Source organism: Castor canadensis, chromosome 6 (assembly GCF_047511655.1).
Source record: "Castor canadensis chromosome 6, mCasCan1.hap1v2, whole genome shotgun sequence".
Lineage (NCBI taxonomy): Eukaryota > Metazoa > Chordata > Mammalia > Rodentia > Castoridae > Castor > Castor canadensis.
In genome coordinates this window covers 73,363,636-73,376,130 of record NC_133391.1, presented here as the reverse complement: position 1 = coordinate 73,376,130, position 12,495 = coordinate 73,363,636, and the positions used below count along the sequence as shown (strand labels likewise).

At 41.0% G+C, this 12,495-nt stretch overlaps 1 protein-coding gene across 4 annotated transcripts in view; it reads left to right on the top strand.

Moving 5' to 3' along the window:
- The window catches only part of Sh3rf2 (SH3 domain containing ring finger 2), a 108,799-nt gene that overhangs the window by 80,718 nt on the left and 15,586 nt on the right, over positions 1 to 12,495 (top strand). For all 4 annotated transcript variants that reach the window (XM_074076735.1, XM_020162585.2, XM_074076732.1 and 1 more), the window contains one exon: positions 12,045 to 12,136. In XM_074076735.1, the coding sequence (XP_073932836.1) occupies positions 12,045 to 12,136 (92 nt within the window). The remainder of the gene's footprint in view (positions 1 to 12,044; positions 12,137 to 12,495) is intronic.

Here is a 12,495-nt window from a genome sequence, read left to right as displayed (position 1 = left end):
CCTTGGGCAAGTTTCTCTGACATGTTTTTGCCTTGGTATTCTCATCTATAAAATGGAAATGATAATGACAACAGTACGTACACTTTGGTTTGTTGTAAAGATTATATGAGAAAGTGAAGTGCTTAGGAATGTGTAGCCCCTAGCAAGTACTCTATAAACCCGAGCTCTTGTAGTGGTTGTGATTTCAGAAATCTGTTTGGGTTTTTCCCATCTTATCTCAGTGAGATTACACACCCCTTAAAAAGCAAGGGCTGTATTTCTTTTAAAACCATTTTTGTTTTCACACTGCCCCACCTGGAACTCACTCAGAGTACTTGTCAACTAGGGGGGACCAGACATTCCTAAATCATTGCTCTCCAAGTACTGTAGGGTGTTCATCAGAATCTATGAGCACTGGCCCATGGCCACCTTTTGAGAAAAATGACTCCCAGATTGTATGGGAAATCATCTACTTGGGAAGAGACTGAGTTAGGGAACACCAAGGAAAACTAAAGAGCAAAATCAAAACTACACACCATACAAATACCCCAATTTTCTGGTGTTACCAAATTCTTAGCACCAGCAGAAGAGAGAATTGGGAGAAAGATACAGTTTCTTCACATCCTGCCCCAGATGGTTTAGACACAGACCCTACTGGAAGTACACTCCACACACATTTGTTGGTTGCTAAATGTTGTTCTCAAACCTGAGGTATAATAGTAGAGTTACATTTGTTCTAAATATGGGCCCAAATTAAGGATTTCTTAATTTCTTCTTACTGCAACTCCATGTTTTCATTCCTTTTTAGCACAATGAGATAAAAAATATCAGAACATCTGGAAACAGATGATCAAGAAGGTTTCAAATTCCCTTCATTCCTCATTAAACACAGTGCTCTGGAAGGTGACACACAATGATAATCAAACAGCATAGGGGGGTCCAAACTTGTGTGGTTCACTCAGTGACAGGAGAGACTACAAAGAGTTTACTTGTAGGACACCCAAATTTCTTCCGGCAGAGAGGGAGGTGGGCCTGTGAAGGCAGCCCATCAAAGCTGCTTAAATCCAAAGACAGACAGTGAGAGACAAGCTTCTCCCAACTTCTGCAGAATCATGCAAAGCCAGCAACATGGTACCCAGAGAGGGGCTGTAAGCCATGGCTTTGGAAATACCATGTGTCCTTTCTACTTGTTCATCCCTGAGTCCTGAGACCTGACAGCAGAAAGTATCGGTAGTGCCTCACCATACGCAAGAGAACCAGATTCTATGAGGTCGAAGACTGTGAGTCCTTCCCTTACCCAAGGGACTCAATTACTTCAAGAGAACAGAAACAACTGCTTTGATAATTTGGGTAGTGGTGATTATTTTTTTCTCTTCTCTTTAAAAATAGTCACTGTTGTTCCTGTGATACCCTTGGGAATTTTTTTAAATTCAGAGACAATGAACACATGGCAAAAAGTGACTTTTTGAAAACTGCCAAGATAAACTTGATGTTGTCAAAGGATTTCTGGGTGCTCTAAATTCCTTAGAAGATAATTTTTAATTAACTTTTCTTTCTAACTTCAGTTTGCTTCACCAACTGTCTTCCCTGAAGTAAGACCCTGAGGCTTATAAAAATTTGATAAATCCTCAAAGAAAAACCTATTGAAGCTCACCTAAACCAGATGAAGGAATTTAAGAACAGGCAGGTGAACTAACTTGCCAATGGCTACATAGTGAAAGAGTAGCAAAGATAAGGAAACCTGAATTCAGAACCCAGGTTCCTAACAATTATGCCGAAGTCGCTCTTGACTGGTTTTGTGCATCCAGCTGTCCCTGTGGGTCTGTTTTCTTCAGTTCAGGAAAGAACCTTCCCTGCCACTCTCTCCATCATAAAAAATTACTTTCTAAGGATGTAAGACCATTTTGTCAGTATCAGAGATGGGTGGAGGATGGACATTTCAAGATGTTCAGACACTTCCAATCCTGCGATGCTCTTGTCTGGGAATGTGATGGGGACCCTGGCACAGGACAGATTGCTATTAGCCCATAGTCTTCCCGGGATGTGAGAGATGTGGTCATGTCACAGACCCATGGAACCTAACACAGTGCTTGGCACTGTCAATAAATGCCATAGGGGGCCCAAAGCAAACTTCAGAGGAATTTTGCATATTTAAATTTTTATGATTTTGATGAGGTCCAATGAGAGGACTTATCTGTAATTGTTTCCAAACAGCAACTTCTTCAAGTGAACGGTTAGGACTAGGAGAACAAGGGTTATAATTAAGGTTTGGCACACCCTGGCATTTCAAGATGACTTAACAATATCCACCCCATCAGAATGTCTTGGTGCCCAAATCCTGCTGTGAAGGTAGCAAGCCTTGAGCCCAGAAAAGCATGCAGACGACAATGGTAAGGGGAGTTACAAGGCAGGGGACACTCTGTGCCCAACCGAAAGATCCAGCTAAGGGGAGAGGATTTGTTTGTTGTTTGAAGTTTGGGTTGCATTTTCTGCTTTTTCCCAAGACACCAATACAGAGCACAGCCTTAGGGAAGTACCAGACCCCACCCTTCCCTGGAAACCTCAAGATGCCTGAGCATCTTCCTACCACATTCAGTATCAGGGAAGAAAGACCACAGGTATGTGTCCCCAACACAAGAGGTGGGCCACCTGTACCTGGGTACTCCTCAAAGGGAATCTGGAGCCAGGCGCCTGTGGCTCATGCCTATAATCCTATCTACTTGGGAGGCTGAGATCAGGAGGATCTTGGTTCAAGGCCAGCCTGGGCAAATAGTTTTTGAGACTCCATCCCCAAAATAACCACAGCAAAATGGACTAGAGGTGTGGCTCAAGTAGCAGAGTGTCTGCTTTGTGAGCACCAGCTTTGCAGGTTCAAAATCCTGAGTTCAAATCCTAGTCCCACCAAAAAAAAAAAGTGTTGGGGGGGAAGAATCTGGGCTATTATGACTGGCATTGATATTCTACACATTAATCTTTCCTTCTTAAATCTAGGGAAATCTTCTCACCTGCCTCCGCCCCCCATATCTGCCTTGCATACCGCCCATCTGATAATAGTCACAGTGGTAACCAATTACTGGGTACTTGCTATGAGCAAGACATGGTTCAAAGCACCTTGCAGGAATGTTCTAATTGAATCCTCACAAGAATCTCATGAGGTAGCTATCATTATTACCCCCTTTCAAAGATGAGGATACTGAAGGGCAGAGAAATTAAGTCTGAGCCTCACACAGCCAGTTAAGTTCAGTGCCAAAACTCAAACCCAGGTCAGACAGTCAAAAATTCATTCTCTTATCCATAGCTACATAGTGTCTCAAGGAGCTATAAAAGTCCACTAATCAGTGACTTTCCCCATGGGACTCTTCTTGAGTAAGACACTGGAACTCTGGCAATCTCTAAGGACTTGAATTGACATTATGGGGCAGTGTCAGTTGGGTTTTCAAGACGCCGTGCTGATATTCCAAGTGCCATTTTTTCTCCTCACAGAGGCCCCAGGTAAATGCTCCTTCAGGGATTTGTCTTCAACAAATAGTGTTCATCGAAAACATTTTTCATCTGGCAAACATCCCCAGGAAACCCTTCAGAATAATACTATGACCATTAAGGAAATTGACTCAAGCCATGTGTTGTGGTATATGCCTGTAATCTCAGCTATTTTGGAGGCAGAGGCAGGAGGATCGCGAGTTTGAGGCCAACCTGGACTACAAAGCAAGAACCTGACTCAAAAAAAAAAAAAAAAAAAAATATATATATATATATATACACCCACATTTATGTATATATGTCAGATTTACATGTTAAATTCTTCCACAATTTCAAAGAGGAGATAATTCAACTTTTATATAAACTCTTCCACAGGATAAAAGAACAGACTCTCCATCTATTTCATTAAGTCAGTATATTCTTTATATAAAATCAGAAAAAGACAACATAAAAAAGGAAAAGTGGATGCAAAAATCCTCACGTATGCATCGGCAAACCATACCACATATGTGTGAAAATGCCACACATGCCATAATCAAGGTAGGTCTTTCCCAAGTTGGTTTAACATTAAAAAATTAATTCACTGACTGGGTGAAGTGGCTCATGCCTGTACTCCTAACTACTTGGGAGGCAGGGATCAGGAAGATCACAGTATGAGGCCAGCCCAGACAAAAATTTCTCAAGTGCCCCATCTCAACCGATAAAAGTTGGGCACAACAGGGCTTACCTATAATCACAGCTAAATTGAAAGTGTAATTGGAAGGACTGCAGTCCAGGCAGGCCCAGGCATAAAAGTAAGACCCTACTGGAAAAATAACTAGAGCAAAAAGGGCTTGGGGTGTGGCTCAAGTGATAGAGTGCCTGCCTAGCAAGTGAGAGGGCCTGAATTCAACCCCTAGTTTCATGGGAAGGAAGGGAGGGAGGGAGGGAGGGAGAGACAGAAGGAGGGAGAGAGGGAGAGGAAGAGGGAGGGAGGAAGGGGAAAATTTATCTAATTTATCATGTTAACAAATTAAAGGAGAAAACCCATGTGACATTTTCAATAGCATATTGAACATGTATGATAAAATAATATACTCATTTATTACATAAAAATAAAACTTAGCAAACTAGGAATCTACCTAAAACCTACAGCAGACATTCAATGTAATAGTATAATGCTGAAAGCGTTCCCTTTAAGATTACAAAAAAAAAAGAACAGGAAAAGCCTGTTATAGTTCTGCTCAATGCATCCTGGAGGGCCTGGCCAGCAGTTAGTCAAGAAAAACAAGTAAAAGACTAAGTATTTGAAAGGAAGAAACATAGCTGTCATTATTTGAAGATTATATTATTGTCTATATAGAGAACTCAAAAGAATCCACAAAAATGTATCAAGAATAAATGAGAGTTTATAAAGGTTACTGAATACAAATCAATATTAAAAAGTCAACAGCATTTCTGAATACCAAAAAGAAGAATAGAAAGGTAATTTTTAAAAGATGCCATTTGCAGTATCAACTGCAGTTTTTTAATTCCTAGGAATAAATCAAATAAAAGACATGCAAAACTGTTATCCAGAATATTTATAACACTTTAGTGAAAGACATTAAGGACGTCATATAAGAAATGGACATTTATGCCAAGCTTTTGGATTAGAAGTCTCAATATCTTAAAGTTGTTGATTTGCCTCCAAATTTGTCCATAAATTCAAGTCCCCAGGAGTTTGTTTGCTCGTTTGTTCTCAAATGGAAGAAGAAAAAGCCAAGGGTCAGGATACTTCTAATGAAGGAGATAGAATTTGGATGTAGTGAAGAGAGCCCTACCTAATCAGATATCAAATTTTATTTTAAAGCTATATAATTAAGACAGCATGGATTTAGCATAAACCTTCTATTAAACCAACAGAATACACTGGAAAACCCAGAAACAGGCATAGCATGGAGACTTGATTTATGACAGAACAGGCTTTGCACATCAGAAGGGAAGGAGGAGCTATGGTGCTAGACTAATTGGGTATCCATGTGGAAAAAGATGAAATTGGATTCCTCCCCTGTCAAAAATCAATTCCAGGTGAATTAAAGACTTAAATGTGAAAGGCAAAGCTGTAAAACTTTTAGAAGAAAACATAGAAGTATGACCTTTTATGACCTTGGGACAAAAAAAATCTTATTCAAGATTTTTCAAAAGTATGACCCATAAGGTAATATATTATAAATTTGATTATATTAAGAACTTCAGTTCATCAAAAGACACCACAGAATAAAAAATACAAGCTACAAAGAATTCATATCCAAAAAATATTTGAAGCCCAGCTTAATAGGAAAAAAAAAAAAATAACCCAAAGGGGTTGAGGAGACAAGGGAGAGGAACAGGTATTTCATGTAACAAAAATGATCTGTAGAAATTTGGAAAAAAACTCAAATTCATTGGTACTCAGAGAAATGAATTTAAAAACCACAAATGAGTAGCATTTCACACCCACCAGATCCTCAGATATTTGAAAACTGGGTACTGCCACATGCAGGCAAGACTTTAAAATAATAGGAATTGTCATTTGTTGCTGATGAAAGTATACATTGTTACTGCCACACTGGGAAACAGTTTCTTATTACCTAATAAAAGTGAACAGGCTCAAACCCTGTGGCCTGTCAGCTCCACTCCTAGGTGTGTATCCTGGAGAAACTCTTGTACGTGGGCACAGGAGATAACAAGAATGTTCCTAGCAGCATTTTTCATAACAGCCCCAAACTGAAAATCACCCAAATGACACATAAATGATGGGATGGTTAAATGGTATATTCATATCATGAAATATGAGACAGCAGTGAAAATCAGCCACAAATACACAGAAAAATCTAGTGTTAAACCAAAGATATAAGCCACAGAATGCACACATTGTGAATTCATTCGAATAATGTTCAAAAACAAGCAACACTAAACACGTTTAAGGATGTATGCCGGGGTGGTAAATATACCCTGGCATGCATCCTTAAAAGCATTGGAATTATAACACAAATTTCAGCACTGGAGTTACTGCTCTTGGGAGGGAAGAGCTCTGATCATTGATGAATACACAAAGACCTCTAAATTACAGTGCTCAGCTTCTGTCTTTATTCTGTTCCTTAAGTTGAATGGTATGTCTAGAGGTGTCAGTTTTATTATTATTCTTTAAGTGACACATAAAATTATATGCTTTTATGTTATACATAATACATTTATAATTTGGGGGAAATGACAGGGTCTTGCATTTTATGCCCAGCTCAGCCTGGACCATGACTTCCAATTTAGGCTCTTACATAGCGGGATGACAGGTTCACACCCCCATGCCTAGCTATTTGTTGAGATAGGGTCTTGCTAACTTTTTGTCGTGGCTGATCTCAACCCAAATCCTCCCAATCTCTACCTCTCAAGTAACTGGAATTATAAGCATGAACTACATTACCTGTAATTTAAGTTTTTAATAATAAAGGAAAGTAACAAAGGAGAGGTGAAAAGTATCAGGGTGAAAGACCAAAGATCAACAGTGACAAAACAGCATAACTGGTCAAGGAGCTAAGAAAAGACCTTGTGGCTTAAGTGAAGGGGAGGGTGGGGAGTAGAGAGGGTGAAGCTAGAAAGAAAGTTTAGTAGTTTCACAATGTTATACAATATTATACAGCAGGTAACCCCTGTATCCATGAACTTTAGTTTAGATGGATCTAAAGGGACCTGATGACAGCTCATAAATGAGTTCTCTTTCACAGACACTGTCCTTCCTTTCAGAAAAAATAAATAGCACTGGGTGGCTGCTGCTTGCCCATGTAGAACAGGGCGGGTTGCAGGTCAGGCTGGTTCTGAGACAGGCTTGGATAGAGAAAGGCTGAGACAGTGTGGCGGCAGGAGCTCTGATGCCTGGCACTTCAGCTCTGCCAGGAAAGGGAGAGAAAAGCTAAAACTACTTAACATTCCACCTGCCCGCAGATCTATTCTGTTGTGCAAGAGACATTTAACAGGGCTGGGGTCATCATATCTATGTGTATAGACAACAGAAGGCTGAATTTTGCTGGATGGTATTTTCTGGGAGGCACATATACCACTCACACACATGATACATTTAGCCACACTGAAATTTGGGGGAAAAGTGCTAATCTTGGCAATCTACAGAATGGGCTCTGAGCCAAGGGTCCTTGCTTCCGCTGCCAACTTCATCAATCATTTGATGGCTACCTCTAGGAAATCATGACATCTTTTTGCATCAGCTTTCCCATCTGTGAAAATAAGGTAATGCTAAGGGAAGCTGGGTATTAATTAGCACTAGAGTTAGAGCATAGCGAGGGTGAAGCAACTCATGAAGGTCAAGGCAAAACTCTCCTGTTGCACCCAGAGCGTCTTGAACTTCCCCCACCCCAACACACACCATGTTTGTGTCATTACAACTTAGCTACTTTCCTGACATGTGGCGTTGGGAATTCCACTTGGGAATGGAGTCGGTTCATTTCAGTAACTGCATAGCCCGGTACAGTGCCTAGGACTCAATATTAAGTCTACATCACAGTTATCAAATATGGCTGTTTGAGCTTTTAACTTTATAAAATCAAATGGTCAACTCCGGATTGCCCCTAGTTGTGGGTACAGAAACTACCAAATACCACCTGATTTTCTGTCTAAAATACAGTCCTCCTCTCAACCATGAGTGAACATTCTGTAGGTTCCTGGCCCTTGTTAGCAACTGGGAATACCAACTGCAGAACCATAATCAACTCTGCAGTAGTTCACACCCTTCTGAGGAAGACAGTCACCCTGTCCTCACCAAGTAACTGAAAGGGAAGGGCTCTGGAGGAAATAGCTGAGTGCCATGGCATGGGTGGGGTGGAGACAGCAAACTTATCTTTTGGAAAGCTGGGGAGATTTTCCCCTAGAATAGAGAAGCAAGTCTGCTACAAACACGTGCTGCTGTCCCCAGATTCTTGGATCCTGTTCTCAGTCCAAGCTCTTGAAGGGCTGCCCTATAGAGAGGTGTGCTATCCACGCCATCCCCATTCCACACACCAACTGATCCCTTTGCAAATATTTATTAAGCACCTACAATGTGCCATTCCATGCTAAATAAATTGCATGAGTTATTTTATTAGAGCCTCGTAACAACACTAGGAAAGAAATGCCGTCATTTGCTTCCATTTTGAGAACATGGAACATCCCAGTCCCATCATTTGCCCACTTGGTAAATGGTAGAGCCACGTGCCTGGGCATCTCCAAACTCCTGAGGGGCAACTGCACTCACTGTGCCCATGTGACTGATGGAAAAGGCAGCAGGGGACAATGGAGGGTTTCCATAATTGTGCCAGGCTCCAGACCCTTTCCTCCTTCACCTAAAATATAAAGACCCCAGAGGCCATGACTGTGGATTCTTCTCTGACTGATAAAGACATTTTTTTAAGACTTCTTTTAAATTGGATGTTTTCCAAAGGGAGGAAAAATATGTTTAGATTTCAGCAAAAAATGTTCATCCCACCCCATCCTCCACCTAAACCACTCCCTCATCTCCCTCAGGGTGTGAACCCTATGCCAGGACGCACCAGTCACAGGAGGGCCTGCATCCACATCCAGCCTCATGAGCCCCTGTGATACAGACACCTGAGGTCACAACTGACCACAGGGAAAGGAACCACCCACCAGGCCCATTCACCATGCAGGACAGCTGGCCTTCCACCCATCCCATTGACAGGAACTGACATGCCTCCTCAGAAGGTGGCTTTATTTTCTGGGTGCTCCATCTGTCCTCCTTCCCACCCAGTTTCTCCTTTCCTGCCTTTATCTATTTTGCTCTTTTTCCTGTCTCTCCTGTCACTCATTCATTCATTTTGCCTTGACTTGTTGACTGAGCTCTGATCCCACTCTTGGTCTCTCTCCTATTTAGGTGCCCCTGCCATGAGAGTCTCTTGCTAAGTTTCCCACCATTCACATCCCCTTCCCTGACCAAGTCCAGAGCTGAGCTGAGTCAAGCTAAGTCACTTGGATATTTCCTGCCAACTAGATAATGTACAATATTCACATTTGTTGTTTCAACTGCTTTATTGAGGCATAATTACATACAATAAAGTTCAACTGCTTTAAATAAATCAATGACTTTTGGCAAATGTGTAACACAGCATGTAATCATCACCCAAATCAAGATTTAGAATGTGTGCATCTCCTCAGAACTTGTTCTTATGCTCTTCTGTAATCAGTCCTCCCTCCCTACCCCTGGCTCTTGGCAGCTCTTAATCCATTTCTGTCACCATAATGCTGCCTTTTTCTTTTCTTCTTTTTTTTTAAGAACTTCATATAAATGACATCACATAGAGAACCACGTCCTGCATCTTCTCGGGATGCTGCTGAGACGCGTCCTTCTGTGGATACACCATGAGTTGTTTATTGATTGGTATTTGGATGTTTCCTGTCTGTGGCTAAAATGAGTAAAAAATGCTATGAACATTCATGTTCACCCTCTTAGGTAAATCCTTATAAGGTAAATGCTAGGTAGTATAAAGGAAATGAATGTTTTCCATACATTCAGTTGTTTTTAGTATATTCACATATATTTGAAATCATTGTTACCACAATTTTAAAACAGTTTGCCACTTTAAAAGAAGCCCTATACTCTTTAGCTATCTCCCATGTTCCTCTACCCTCTCAATTCCTGGAAACCACAAATCAACTTTGTGTCTCTACAGATTTGTCTACTCTGGGCATTTCATATAAATAAAATCATACAATGTGTGGTCTGTTGGGTCTGACTTCTATCATTTGGTATAATGTCATGGTTCACCCTTGCTCCCACACGTACCAGTACTTCATCCATTCTTATTGCTGAGTAATATTCCACTGGATGGAGAAAGTGTTTGTTTCTCATTCGTCAATTGATGGACATTTGGGTTGTTTCTATCTTTTGTTATTATAAATATTGCTTTGTAAATATTTGTGTACAAGTTCTTGCAGAGTCATATGTTTTTATTTCTCTTGTGCCTGTGTTTGGTCATTTCTCTTGAGTATAGACTCAGAGTAGACTTACTAATCCTATAGTTAATTATCTGAGGTGGAGGAAGACTGTCTTCTAAAGGAGTGGCATCATTTTGCATTCACACCAGCAATGTCTGAATTTCAATTTTTCTACCTCCTTGCCAACACTTGTTATTATCTGACAGGTTTTCCGATTCTATAACTAGACTTCAAAATGTCACACACAACTACAAATACATTCACGCAATCATTGACACAAACACACACTCCAAACTATACAGTTGTGTGTCCCAGAACACTCCTGTAGGGTTCACATACATAACACACACACAATATTGTAGTTACAATGACTATACAACTTCATATATATATGACTACGTGTAGTATGCATGTACATCAATGGATAGACCACATGTGTAAACATAAGCATATCTACAATAGACCAGTGCCATCTCACATGTTCCTACCTTGCTGTGGGTTCTCAGCAAACAACACATGTGCACAAAGAACCAGAAACACATGCATTCAGTGATACATTCACATTTGCACAAACACAACCACACAAACAAGAGCTACCCACAAAAGCAGTTTTAAGTACTTTTTAAGTATCCTCCTAGTGGTCCTCTAAAAGCATGCATATATAATTACCGTCACTTATGGGTAGATAACTCAACAAAGATGGAATGTGTTTGCCCATGGAGATGGTTAGTCCCTAGAGTGCAAGCACATTCTTTAAGCTACAAATAATAATGAGCACACAGGAAATAAATGATTAACAAGACTGACACAACCTCTATCCTTAGGGAGCCTGAAGTCTAGTGGGGGGAGATGGTCAGTAAACAAAAGGGAACAAGACAATCTGTGAGGTGTGCCAAGAAGGAAACAAGCATGCAGCATGCTACGTAATGGACAAAACCCTGGGAGAGCAGGCAGTGTGCAAAGGCTGTTATCATTTATTCTGACGAGGTGAAAGAGATTCAGATTTATTCCTCCTGTATTCCACCCCAGGAGGTGTGTGTGTGTGTGTGTGTGTGTGTGTGTGTGTGTGTGTTAATATTAACAGTAGTCATTGAGAGGATGGGCTCGAAACAGACTACTTGATTTTAAATTTTGTTTTGTACTACTTGGGTGATATTTCTTCTCCTCTGTGTCTCAGTTTTTTATCCAAAAATTGGAATTAATGAGATGCCTTTAATAAGGATTAAATTAATTTAATAAAGATTGCTGCCCAGCAAGTGCTAAATTCTGCATCGATATTAGCTATCATATTCTTTTCCAGGAGGAGGTTTTCCTAGAGGGACGAAAATGCCCTGGGAAATGGGTGGGGTGGGGGAGAGGCAGCATGAGGAGCCAGGAAGGGCCCTCTTGGCGTAAATCGGGTGGCCCTCCATTCTCTCCTCTATCTTCTTGTGGAATGTGGCCTGCTGACACCTGGGCAGGCCATAAAATCGTCTCTTCTGCCCCACCCTAACCAAAGCCACAAACCACAGAGAAATTGCAGGGTGGGTAGCACTGGGCATGGTTCTTAATTTTCAGCTATGTCAAACTTTTCTGTAGCTGCCTTGTTTGCTGCAGGCCTGCCTTGTGGCATTCACAGTTCTGCTTGGCTGTCTTTTCTGTCTGTGTAGGTCAGCACTTATCATCCCACACCTGCCTCCACAGGACATTCCACAGCCATGGTCAGTCTGCCCGGCTCCCAGCAACACTTCTCAGCTAACATGTGAGTAAAAAGCTCAGCTCTCCATCCCAGATCCTGGCACAAAGAGGTCATCTTTGCCAACCCTCTGCCACCAAGACTCTCCATGCCCAAATCATTCCATCAAGAGACACTACAGCCCTCTCCTTCCTTTACTACCTCCAGAGGAAATAATGATGAAAAACACATATTAGCAAACCACAACATCCTCACTCATTATTTTACAAAAGCAGAAAGACTACAAGACTATACAACACAAGATCACTGGGAGATTGAATACTGAGCAATCTCTATTGTCTTTCTCTAGATTCAGAATGTTAGGTCACAAATAGAGGTCGGTTTAGTAATCAGCAAAATAAATAAATATAGCATTTGGGAAAGGA